Source organism: Cupressus sempervirens, chromosome 8, assembly GCF_028749045.1.
Source record: "Cupressus sempervirens isolate cs-2001-9-10 chromosome 8, ASM2874904v1, whole genome shotgun sequence".
In the NCBI taxonomy this organism is placed as follows: domain Eukaryota; kingdom Viridiplantae; phylum Streptophyta; class Pinopsida; order Cupressales; family Cupressaceae; genus Cupressus; species Cupressus sempervirens.
This window is the reverse complement of record NC_143125.1, coordinates 364,924,958-364,938,395: the sequence shown is the minus strand read 5'-3', so window position 1 is coordinate 364,938,395 and position 13,438 is coordinate 364,924,958. Positions and strand designations below refer to the sequence as shown.

The 13,438-nt window shown below is 37.1% G+C and overlaps 1 protein-coding gene across 2 annotated transcripts in view; it reads right to left on the bottom strand.

Moving 5' to 3' along the window:
* The window catches only part of LOC149542840 (uncharacterized), a 63,775-nt gene extending 50,542 nt beyond the window's left edge, over positions 1-13,233 (bottom strand). The window contains exons 1-2 of one of the 2 annotated variants that reach the window (XM_089797730.1): positions 13,039-13,233; positions 11,772-11,896 (exon numbers count right to left, since the gene is read on the bottom strand). In XM_089797730.1, the coding sequence (XP_089653856.1) occupies positions 11,772-11,894 (123 nt within the window). In that variant the 5' untranslated portion in view covers positions 11,895-11,896; positions 13,039-13,233. Of the gene's footprint in view, positions 1-11,771; positions 11,897-12,975 lie in introns of both variants that reach the window. The other variant, XM_089797731.1, reaches the window with a different exon arrangement.
* Positions 13,234-13,438: the final 205 nt, after the last annotated feature.

Below are 13,438 nucleotides of genomic sequence, written 5' to 3'. Positions count from 1 at the left end.
ATGGAGGAATTATAAGACCTATCAGATATTCCACATGGGTATCCAACATGGTACCAATTAGAAAAAAGAATGGTGATATAAGGCTATGCATGGACTTCAGAAACTTGAATATATCTTCCCTAAAAGATAACTATGCTTTACAAAACATGGAACCGTTTTTACTAAAGGTGACAGGAAATGAATTGTTATGTATGATGGATGGCTTCTCTGGGTATAATCAAATCAAGGTACGGGAGTCGGAGCAATATAAAACTGCCTTTACTACACCATGGGGCACATATGTGTATGTTAGAATTCCATTCAGACGGACAAGTGCTAGTGCCATATTCTAGAGGGCCATGGAGGTGGCATTTGAAAAATTGATTGATGACATCTTAGTGGTGTTTCAAGATGATTTAACTGCCTCTTCAAAGAAAGTAGAAGACCACTACAAACATTCAGATAACATTTTCTTGAGGGCATTGAAATATGGGATATCCATTAATCCTAAGAAATGTCGCTTTGGTGTTACAAAAGGGAAATTTTTGGGGCACAATATATCAAAGGATTGAGTGAGGATAGACCCTAAATGAATAGAGGCCATTGACAAGATTCCAATCCCCAAAATTGTAAAGGCAATCCAATCATTTTTTGGGCAAATTAATTTTGTCATAAGGTTCATATCAAACTTTGCAAAGATTGCGAAACCAATTGTCAAGATGTTATAGAAAGGAATAGCATTGAATTAGACATTAGAAGCCCTAGAAGCTTTCATAAAGATCAAAAGAGCAATCAAAGAAGCCCCTGTTTTAAAGTACTGATTTTTCCAAGCCATTTTAGATCTATTCATTTGTCTCTTTCCACACCATAGCTGCAGTGATGTTGCAGAAGAATGAAGAAGGATGTGAGCAGCCAATTGTCTTCTTTAGCACAACCTTGCGAACAGCAGAACTAAACTATGACATAAATGGGAAGCAAGCATATGCATTGGTTAAGGCTGTGAAATCATTTAGACCATACTTAGTAGGAAGCAGTAATAAGTAATCATTATAAACAACCAATCAAAATCACATTCAATACTCTCAAAACACAAGTTCAGTAAATGCATTAACTGTAAAGTACACAATTCGATTCTCCTCAAGATCCTATTGTCATCTTGAGAGATCAACTAAAACGTTCAAAATACAATCATAAATGTGCTACAAAAAGCTTTAACAAGGAGATAGTGTTCAAGTATAAGTGCACCCATCTTGGCCTACAAAACCTAAAGAGCAGGAAAAGATCATAGACAATCATTCCCATTCGTTGGCCAAATCAGTTGGAAGTCCAAGCATTGAGTCAGACAAGCTCATTGGATTTCCTATCTGTTGATTTGGGAACCAACAAGAAATAATGTATGTTCACAATATTTTGCAAAATAAACTATAACGTCCCCACCTTTTTCACTTGACGGCAACCAAACATGTCAATTTTGTGAAGTCTCTAAAGAGACAAAATTGCGATAATGAACCGAAAGAAGTCAGCATTTTAAGATCATTATTGGGTCTTGATTTTACTTGAAGACAAACAATACAAAAGTTAGAGAAGGGCAATAACCAATATGGACATTAATACTAGATGAAGATGATTGAATCAATGTTGATTGAAGACAAAAATATAACCCAAAGTTATCAAACTGCAGATCATTGATTATGTGATCAGTTTGACTAGAGCTTATAAGAACAATACCAAGAATGAATCCATTATATAACTAAGGTATGCAAGGAGCAGTAATAATGTCAACAAAGGTGTCTTATAAGCAGATTGAGTATATAGGAGGAAGTGACAAAGTGTTTATTGACTAAAGATACCGTAATATAAACAAACTATAGTTGGCAATTATATTATTGCCATTAAGGATAATAACATCAAAAGGTGGCAAACCAGCTTCTAACTGACATCATTGTGAAGATTGATTATGTCTCAACGACACAATTAATAGAATCAAAGAAGACAAGTAGATTGATATGCATAATTGTAAATGAGAGAACAGCAAGTATAATACTGAGAATGATATGAGAAGTCGATTTAACCCCAGCAAGTAAGCAGTGGTTCTGTGTGGGTATCAAATATTATCAAGTGAACAACATTAAGCAATGAACAATAGTTGACTCACTATATGGGAGAATAATCATTAAGCAAAGCTGTGCATAATGATGAAAAGATAGATAGTACCATGAATAATAATGTTGACTTAAGAACATTACCTGAGTTGATAATGAACAACGTTTAAGAAATGTCAACCAATGATTACAAGCAATGGGCAAATCAGGATTAAGGGAATATCGATATGCAGCGGCTATTATGAAGTAATTGTTAAATATTTGCTTGTTATTAACAGAGACCGAAAGGTCATTATATACAAAAGAAAAAAACGATGTTTATTTAAGAAATGATCGTAAAGAATAGAAACATTTTATTCTAACAGAGAAAGCTAAAAAAGCGAAAGCAAACTAAAGCTAACTAAATATTTACAATAGATAACCCTTAACTAATAATAGATGACTATCTATTATCGTAATACCCTCCCTTAATGGTTAATCTATCTAGAACACCAAGCTGTCCTCTGAATTTGACAAACTTATCAGGACCAAGAGGTTTGGTGAGAATGTCTGTAGTCTGATCTATGGTAGGAACATACTGCAAATCTATAGTCACATCTTCAATCAGCTATCGTATGTAACGACAGTGAACATACACATGCTTGGTTTGTTCATGGAAGACAGGATTTCTTGCTAACTTGATAAGGAGTTATCAACAAACAAAGTAGTCGGTCCTACTGGTGACATATGCATATCTCCAAGCATCCGACGAAGCCAAACAGCTTTACATCCTGCCTTAACAGTCCCTCTGTATTCAACCTCTGTAGAGGAGAGAGAAACTACCTGTTGCTTCTTACTGGTCCATGTGACTGCACCGGATCCCAAACTGAACACATATCCAGAAGTTGACTTTTTATCATCAACAGAGCCTGCCCAATCTAAATTTGTGAACCCATTGAGTTTAGGATTAGAACTTCGCATCCAATGATCAGCCTTAAGAGCTGTCATAAAGCGTGAGGTATAGTTGACTGCGAAGCTGATGTCAGGCCTAGTAGCAGAGAGGTAGATGAAACTGCCTACTAGTTGCCTGTATGTAGTATCATCAACAGAAGGAGAAACGGACTTTGTGGATAACTTCAGACCTTTCTCCATAGGTGTAGATGCAAGCTTGCAATCCTGCATATGGAATTTGTCTAATAAGGCCCTGGCATATTTGGACTGAGAGATGAGTATACCAGAAGAATTCCCAAACTTCAACACCTAGGCAATAATGCATGAGCCCAAGGTCAGTCATATCAAAAGACTAGCATAAATTCGATAAAATTCCTTGAATCAAAGATGCCAAACTGCCAGTAATGATCAAATCATCCACATAAATAACCAGAAGGATGATGTCACTGTCAGTAGTCTTGATGTACAAATTTGAGTCTGAAGAACTCTTCTTAAAGCCTTAATCACTGAGGTACTTATCAATTTTTATGTACCATGCCCGAGGCTTCAAACCATAAAGAGCTTTTACCAATTTGAGAACCTGATGGTCTTTACCAGCAACCTTGAAAGTAGGAGGTTGCGTCATGTAAACCTCTTCATGGAGATCACCATTCAAGAAAGCACTCTTAACGTCCATCTGATGGACCTTCCAGCCAAACTATGCTGCCATGGCTAGGACTAGTCTGATGGTGCTCATCTTTGTAGTGGGAGCAAAGCTCTCCTCATAATCAATGCCCTAACGCTGAGAGAAGTCCTTCGCAACTAAACAAGCTTTGTACTTATCCAATGTACCATCTGATTTGTATTTGATTTTGTAAACCCATTTGCAGCCAATGGGTTTCTTCCCTGGTGGAAGATCAGAAAGGACCCAGGTGTTGTTCTTCAACAAGCTTTGGTGTTCAGATTCATGGCCTGTTCCCACTCTAGAATTCCTTTAGCCTCGAAGTATGTTTGAGGTTCAAACACACTGTGAATGTTGGCCATGAGAGCAAAGTTAACAAACTATGTAGTTTTGCTCTTTTTCCGAGCAGTTCTCCCATCTATGAGCTCATCATCACGAAGAGCAGCGTCTTAGCCCACCACTTAGGCCAAATAGGAGAATGACCAATATTAGTATTAGGAGATGCTTGATTATCAAGTTCCTCATCAGAAGAATCTAGATCAAACTCAGGTGAAGCATCTACAAAGCGAGGTGATCCTACAGGAGAAGCTGGAGGTGTCTGTACAAGAATCACTAGTATAACTGGAGCTGCAAGAGCTACTAGAGCCCTCCCATCAAGTGGACCTAATGGAAGTCGAACTCCCAAATCATGAGCCTTCATAGGCTAGTCTGTTGGATCAAGAACAGAAGAAATAGGCATGAAAGGTCCTCGCTGCTCATCAAAGACTACGTCACGACTATAGATGAGACGAGATGTCTCAACATCGATCAAGCGATAGGCTTTGTGAAGATTGCTATATCCAGAAAGCATGAGTTTTTGACTCTTGGCATCCAACTTGGTGTGTGACACATCAAGGATCCAAACAAAAGCAAGGGAGCCAAAAAGCTTCAAATGACTGATTCTGGGCTTGCGGCCTGACTAGGCCTCTTTCGAAGTTTTACCTTTAACCGCCATTGTGGGTGACCGGTTCAACAAATAAACTGCAGTGTTAACTGCTTCTATGTTCAAGCATGGATCGAGCCATCTCGGTGATTGTCCTGTTCTAACGTTCAACTACATTGTTCTGCTGTAGCGTGTGGGTTGTGGTTAACTGGCGTTTGATGCCATGTGTATCCAAAAAGCTGGAGAAAACATTAGAACAAAATTTCCCCCCATTGTTTAATCTAAGAGTAATAATAGATTTCCCAGACTCTTTTCAACTAAAGGTTTAAACTTCTGAAATATAGGAAATGCATCTAATTTCTTTTTAAGGAAATACACCCACATTTGTCTATTGAAATCATCAACAAACAACAGAAAATACCTAGACCCAAGAACAGGAGTTGTCATAGGGCCGCAGATATCGGCATGAACAAGTTGAAGTACCTAAGAAGCTCGCCATGAAGCGCCACTAGTGAAAGGTGTGCGATGTTGCTTCCCAGCTTAGTATGCATCACAAACTCCAAGCTATTGAGTATAAATCTCTGGCAAACCAAGAACAAGCTCATCCCGAGCAAGCTGTGAGAGATAATGCACATTTAAGTGCCCATATCGTTGATGCCAAAGTGTGCTAATAGAAGACTATCGAGCAGCCATAGCTAAGTCCTGAGAATCACCAGAATCAGTAAGTCTGAAAAGACCATGATCCTCAAGACCCACTGTAATAGTAGATTTCATCTCCCGATCAGTGATGGTGCACTAATGTGAACTAAAGGTGACATCCAAGTGTGGAGAATGTCGCAGTAACTAACTGACTGAGAGTAGATTTAGTTCCATCCCTGGAACATAGTACACATCGAGGAATATGAGATTCCTCCCAGAAGACTGAATCTGAATGTTGCCTTTGCCAACAACCGTGTACTCTTCTCCACCACCAAAAATAACAGAGTCTGAATAAGGCCAGTAGTCAATAACCCAATCTCTGCGATGAGTGAAATGATGGGAGGCCCCTGAATCAATGTACCAGGCAAATGACTTGACATGATCTGCAGGTCTTTTAGCCATGAAGGTGTAAAAGGCAAATTCCGCCTGCTCAATGTGCTTTGCACTATTCGCTTTGGGTTGCGACCCTGATTGCTTAGATTGTGCAACTAAGCATTTTCGACATTCAACCTTCATGTGTCCAAACTTGTGGCAGTAGTTGCACTGAATGTTCTTCTTTTGGGAACCATCTGATGCTGGAGCAGAAGACTTCTACTAAGATGGTTGTTGAAACTTGCCTTTATCCTTTTGAAAGGATTTAGCAGCAAAGGCTTGCTCTGTAGAGGTGGAGCTGGAGCTGCTACCAAACTGTTGTTTCTATCGATCTTACTAAAGCAGTAGTGTGCAGAGATTAGTGAACTCCAAATCAACACCAGTAGACGTGGTGTTGAGAGTCTCGAAAAAATGCCCGTAGGACTTTGGTAAACTCTGAAGAGTGATAACCACAATATCCTCTTCCTCCATCTTGCGACCGATGGCACGTAACTAATCACAAATTTCTTGAATCCTATTCAAGTGTGCCTGGAGCGAGGTGCCTTCATACATGACAATAGAAAACAATGTTTTTCAAAAAGAAAGCTTTGCTTTTGTCAGAAGTCTCATGAAGACCTTTGAGATGTGTTCAGATCTCAGCAGCTGTCTTGTCGAATGGAATCTAAGAAAGCTGATCATCAGCCACGGATAATTTGAGAAGCATCACTGCCTCTCGATTATTCAGATCCCATGTATCTTGATCAAAACCAGGAGAAGTCGAACGCTTCATAACACCCAAAACAAGTTGATCGATGTTCCAATATTCAAAAATTGCGATGATCAACTGCTTCCAAGTGCCATAATTTCGACCATTGACTTTGGAGTTGTGCTCGAGCAGAATGTTTGTTAGAGATGCCATGGCACATTTTCCAATGAAAATTTGTGAAAATCTATGAAGGCACATTCTTCAAGGCAAAAAAATGGAAGACCCAGAAAAATCAGAGAGTGACCTAGATGAGAGCTTGGAAAACCCATAAGGACTATGGTGTCGTTTTTGGATCCACTGGCTTGAAAATCGAGACATGAAATCGAGGCACCCAGAAAAATCCAACAACTCAATTGAGCTCTCAAACAAACCCACCGAGAATTTGTGATCAAAAAAAATGTCAAGCCCAAAAATTAGGGTTTCAAAGAAAACCTTAGTAGACAACAATGGTAGAAGAAAAATTCGAAAAAAATGATCGTTTTTCGTCACAGATCATAGCTGCAGGAAGATGTGGCATTTAAGATGATTGTATTGACTCAAAAAAATGGCAGAATGTGCAATCATGGGTGCTTGAAAGAGAGGCGGAGCTGTTTCATAAAAAATGTGATTTATGCACAAAAAAACCATGAGATTTTAAGCCACGATTTTGCTGGAAATGATCATCAACGGCAAAAACCCAAATTTGCAAAAAGAAACCCATGTTTGTAGACTAGAGGCGATCAAAACGAAAGAGATTTTGGAGCCACGATTTTCAGTCATGCAAAAAATCGCAATTTTCTCTTGCTTGCGATTTGCTGATCTTCAAACAAAAAATGGCAATCAGAATTTCTCGAGGCAAAAAACCCTTGTCGGGTTGTAGAGAAAGAAGAAACCCAGAAATAATTTCGAAAATTTAGATTAGATAATTTCGAAAGAAATTATAAAATTTTCAAAAAAAATTCAAGCCCAAAAATTAGGGTTTCGAAGAAAATCGTAGTCGACAGCAATGGTAGAAGAAAAATTCAAAAAAATGGCCATTTTTCATCACAGATCGCAGCTATAGGCAGACATGGCATTTAAGATGATTGTATTGACACAAAAAAATGGCAGAATGTGCAGTCACAAGCGCTTGAAAGAGAGGCAGAGCTGTCTGATAAAAAACATGATTTATGCACAAAAAACCATGAGTTTTTAAGCCGCGATTTTGCTGCAAACGATCATCAATGGCAGAAACCCACGTTTGTAGACCAGAGGCAATCAAAACAAAAGAGATTTTGGAGCCGCAATTTTCAGTCATGCAAAAAATCGTGATTTTCTCTTGCTTGCGATTTGCTGATCTTCAAACAAAAAACGGAACCCTAAAATGGCAATCAGAACTTCTCAAAGCAGAAAACCCTTGTCAGGTTGTAGAGAAAGAAGAAACCCAAAAATAATTTCAAAAATTTAGAGCAAATAATTTCGAAAGAAATTATAAAATTTTCAAAAAAATTTGAAGTATTGGCTTTGATACCATATTATGAAGTAATTGGTAAATACTTGCTTGTTATTAACAAAGACTGAAAGGTTATTATTTACAAAATAAAAAACGATGTTTCCTTGGGAAACGAAAACATTCTATTCTAATAGAGAAAGCTAAAAAAGCAAAAGCAAACTAAAGCTAACTAGATATTTACAATAGATAACCATTAACTAATAATAGATGACTAACTATTATCGTAATAGCGGCAACCTCTTCTAAATAACAGTAATGCACTTCCAATGTCAATCAACATAGGGTAATTGAAACTTGGTATCATCTGACAATATCCTCTAATCTATGATTAAAGATATGGTCAGCAACTATCTTGTTGGTGACAATCATAATACAAAGGAAAGGTGGCAATCAATGATAGAGGAGTCCGTAACAATAAGGATATAGTACTATATATTATGCAGCAACTAAAACAGAGGAGAGATAGTGATCAGATATGGTTAGGCAAGCATTAATGCCACCCATAGATGAAAAGTGATTCTCCAAAGAACCGATCAATTCATAGAAGCATTTTAATGCGTAAAGGTAATGGCAACGAATAGTGGTTCTCAACTATATCAAAATACAAATCAAGGAATAGTAGAATACACTATCGATAAATTATGAAATGATAAATAAGGAAGATGATATTCAGTCCTTCAAGTAGCATTGGAAAACATGTCTCTTTTACTTATCCATTTTTGGATCTGCTCAATAGAGCATCCGCCTATTTGACATAAAATCGATTGCAAGAATCTAAGTACAAATCAGAGAAGGCACCATAGTTGCACGGATAAAGAGTTCAGATTAGAAATGGCATCCATACTTGTTGCAATATTATGACTTCAAATCTGAAGTAGCAACCATTTCACTTTAAACTACATTACTAAATTCACTCCTGGACCTGGGAATTCCCAGTTCAGTTCATTCCAAAGTCTGGTCTTTGTCAGAGCAAAATTCTGCCTCAGAGATCAAAATTGTCTGGGCATTCTCACAGAGGAACCCAGGCAGAATTTAGACAAATTTTGGGCAACTTTGGTTTCCAGTGCAGGAATCCAGACAGAATTTTGCAGAATTTACTCCAAAAAGACCTTTTGTTCACTTTTTGATAAAAGATTTTTTTGCCAAGTTAGGCCTATTAGACCCTACTGACCACTAAAAAGACCAAAAAGGTTGTTTTATGTGTCATTTGTGAATTTGTGAGCTACGTGGTGTATGAACTTATTTGCTGCTCCATATGTTTATGTATATCTATATATATATAAACATGTATTCTTGTATGGACGATCCCAAATGAATCTGAACCCAACCCAAAAAAAGTTGAACAAGTACCTGAATCCAAACCGGCAACGTAGGGTATAACTGATTATCAGTTAATACATTGCACATAATTAAGGATCATATGACGGCAATTAAATGCTATAAGTGATTATCAATCAAGATTATAGCATATCTTTTAGTGCCAAATCCGAGATAGCTAATAGGCATAAGATCATTTGCATATTTATTGCAGAGAAAGCAGTGTTAATGAAGAACAACCATTCTATAAGGTGATATAATACATATTACTCTTGAAACTATTATTATTATCTATTTATTATCAGTGGCATAAGTCTACAAGACTTACTGTAATTTTTAGTGAGGAGAAATTCAAGGTAATTGTCCCGAATCCTCGAGTTAGCCAAGAATTAGACATTTAATAAACTTCTTATGTATCCTATTCAGATTGTTACTAGCACTCTGTAATCTCAAATACAAGCATATAAATAATCTGTTTACAAATACAGTTGATTGCCCTTTATTTCTGAGATTATTTCTTCGCAATCTGTCTTTTTTGAGTTATAAAAGCAGTGGTAGAGTGTAGAGGAATCAGGATCAGGATCATTTTGGATCCAGATTCTTACAGACAAAAGGCATTTTTTAGCGGTTAAGGTTCAACTATGGTATGCGCATGGCTGCATTATTGGCATCAGCTGCAAAGAAACTACAAGTTTCAAGTAATCTCCCAATTTTACACCTACTGCACAATGATCATACCCATTACACGTGCATCATCTTTTGGAACTGAAAAATTTCATCTTATACTTAAGGCTATGTAGAAGGCTAGAAGCCATGTCAAGAACTGAACTATGAAGTAAATGGTTTGGCAGATAAATTCTTTTTTGCAGAAGCAATTCCTTTACATGTCATTCATTTACCCTACTAAAAAGCTTTCGTAGACGAGCTCTCAGTTGTGGCAAAGTTTATAAACTATCAAATATTTAGACATTAAAGACTGCCCTTGTAAAAAAGAGAGGTGGAAAACTTTAAACTTTGAATTACAGGATGTTTGGAAATCTTAGGTGGACAGGCTGCACAATAATGAGTCATGGACAGTGTGATACAAAGCATAAAACATTGGTAAATATTTTGATATCATTTCTTAATGGTGCAGTGTTTTAAAAATCAACTGAACATAGCAATGACAGAAAGACTTTAAATTCATTCTCAGTGCATCCAGGCTGCCACTTTAGAGATTGGTGAAATTTGTTATAAAACACGTCAAATTGCAAAAGGTGCAGAAAGGTGGCTTATGAAAAGGCTTTCTCACCTCTTTTGTACATAACTTGCTACACATTTAATAGATGTTTTGTTGGAGGATTTATCATAAATAGAGAGATCAAAAGGTGTCCAAGCAGATAAGAAGGAAAAGGCCAGGCTTGCACTCTGCGAAATGAGGGAAAATCTTTCCTGATGAAACAAGGTTTGCCACAACTTGCAGAGAGAATTAGAAGAGAGGACAGTTTTGACAAAGGTAGACGGAGTGATAAATGAGTGAGCTCCAAGCTTTCTAAGGAAAACAGTTACAAATGCATTGAAAGCATTTCCCAAGAAAGCTATATTGTGAGGGAGCTGAGAACATCTTGAAAATGTGTGTATCCCTATTCCAAATGTTGATAAGGGTTGATGAAGATAAACTTTACACAGATTTCATTTGTAATTTTTTAATGATATGAAAAAAAGCAAAGGAAGATATTCAAAAAGCCCTTAGAGAAGATGGGGAAGAGATTAGGAGTATTTGGAAAATGGTGGACAAAAGATGAAATATTCTACACCGTCCTTTATATGCAATTACTACTTATTTAGATATAAAAATAGTAAAAGTTGATTGTAACAGAGAAGATGAGATAAAATCAGGCTTATTTGAAGCAACATATACGTTGGTCCCTCAAGATCGAGTTGGGGAAAGAGCTAGTGGGCCACTAACCATTTTCAAGGTTCAGAAGAAATTGTTTGGTATAAGGTATGCAATGGCTGATACAGCGTAAAATTATGGTGCTTCTAACCCACAGCAGCAAGAGGAATCAAATAGAAGCTCAACAAATTGAAATCTTAAGCCTGTTCATAGCAATATGCAATTGCTTGAACATTTTCTTCAATTTGAGGATAACAGCTCTCATATCAGGGAAGCGTAATTTCAAAAAGATGAACATAATAATATAAATCATTTTGGCAGAATTGGTGGTACTGCAGATGCATTAAAAGATGATGTTGGAAAGCTGCTAATGACTACGAATTTAATAATCACATAGCTTTTGATTTTAAGTTTTCTAAAGCAAAGAGTCCCCAATGGCATGAAGTGAGCTATGCTATTTTTCGAATGTTGCATAGTATTAATATGTATCGAGCTTTCATCTAATATGAACTAAGCAATAGTAATCATCTATGTCACTCTTCATAACTACTTATGTGACGATTAGTTTTCATTTTAATTTTTTACATAGTTTAGAACCTTCCTAAGATTTTCAAATTCTGGCAAACATTTCCCTTTCTCGAACTTCAAAACTTTTCAGACCTTTATAAAGCATAAATAACGGATCTATGAATCTCACCTTAAGCAATGTAGTTGCATATGTAATATAATTTCGCATTCTACCTTGCGTGGTAATACGGATTTCATTCTCATTTATTGTAGCCTCCTGCCGTGGTTTTTCAACCCTCTGGTACCGATCCATGGCTAAAACCAAAAACAGATGTCGTATTTTTCAGCAGACGTAAAAGACTCTAAATTACCATCAAGGCAGCGTAATTTTTTGCAAAACAAGGATATGTAAAGAAAATCTAAACAGATATAATTAAAGAAAGAACACAAACTAATACAATCGCTGAGATGTATAGAATTCTAAGATGACCGACTGTAAACAGAAACCATAAACTTCAAAATATGCATAAAGAAGCACGTCTTCTAATTAACCGTGAAACATTAACTACAATGTATGGAGATCATCCAATAACATAATGATGATAGTAGTTAACGTGGGATTGGAACCATAATTGCAAAACGAAAATCACAATAAACAAGCAAGCAAATAAAGCTTAGAAAGAATCATAAATAGATATTTTCTGGTTGAGCATACAATCGATCATTGTAGGCGTTGCATCGAGAGTATCAAACATGAAAGAAACAAATCTACCGAAAGCAGATTGATTTTTTAATAAAGAAAATCGCATATTTTATTGACAATTTAACAGTGTATACTAAGTAAATCAGAAGCACTACGAAAAACTTATTAAAAAAAGTTGAAGGAAGAAGAGCGAAGAGATACAGGGTCCTGAAGTTACTTAAACTCGGAAGTAAATTCTGGATTTTAATACCACAATAAATAGCATCTGATACGACAACGGGTAAGTAAAAACAACGATAAATTAATAATGTGGAGAACAAGACAAGCACTTCAAATTATATAAATATGCAGATAAGTAAACAAGCATGGTTTCTGGAATTAGCGGCATTAATACATTCTCAGCGAAAAGGAACACAATTCATTGAGTATTCCAATAATAAAAAGCTTTCCAACAAATGATGTATCTAAACTAAACCCTTGCATTTGCTGGAAAACAAATAAGCTCATGCCAAACAAGCGATTGAAAACATGCCGAGCATTTAAACAAATCGCACAAACGTCGCCTAAAAGATGCCAAAGCTAAAACTAAAATGAAGCTTGCTACAAACTTCCGGAAAGCCCCTTGCAGTTAATAAAGAACGTTTAAAAATAAACACAAAAGGCATGAAGATAGTTTAAACAGAAGACTTGCCATAGAGATTTTCACAGCTGTATAAAAAACGTTATTTAGCCTAAGGAAGGCGGTCTTGAATACCTTGAGAGCAGGCAATATACACGTAAATGTGGCTTTCCACTACTCTTGAGTCTATCTTTGAATCTCTATTTACTCCTCTACCTATTCACGCACTCAAATCCCCTTCCGCCAATTTCAGACAAAACTCAAACCGCTGGCGGCGCCGCTTTGCAGGTCTCCGCGCTCACATGGAGAAACATCTTCTGTTGGCAACACGACACGGTTTGGTTCCTCTGGTGGTTTAGGGCTCAGTGTGGGCTCCGCGACACGACACGTTTCTGGGCCCGCCATCTGCCACGTACTCAAGTCAGTGACACGTGGACGTAAGGACGCTTATGATTGGAGTGACGTGGAGACCTAATAGTGGTTAGGAGAGAAGGCTTTAGTATCCCTGAGCCGGTGGGCCCTCCGTCAACGCCTA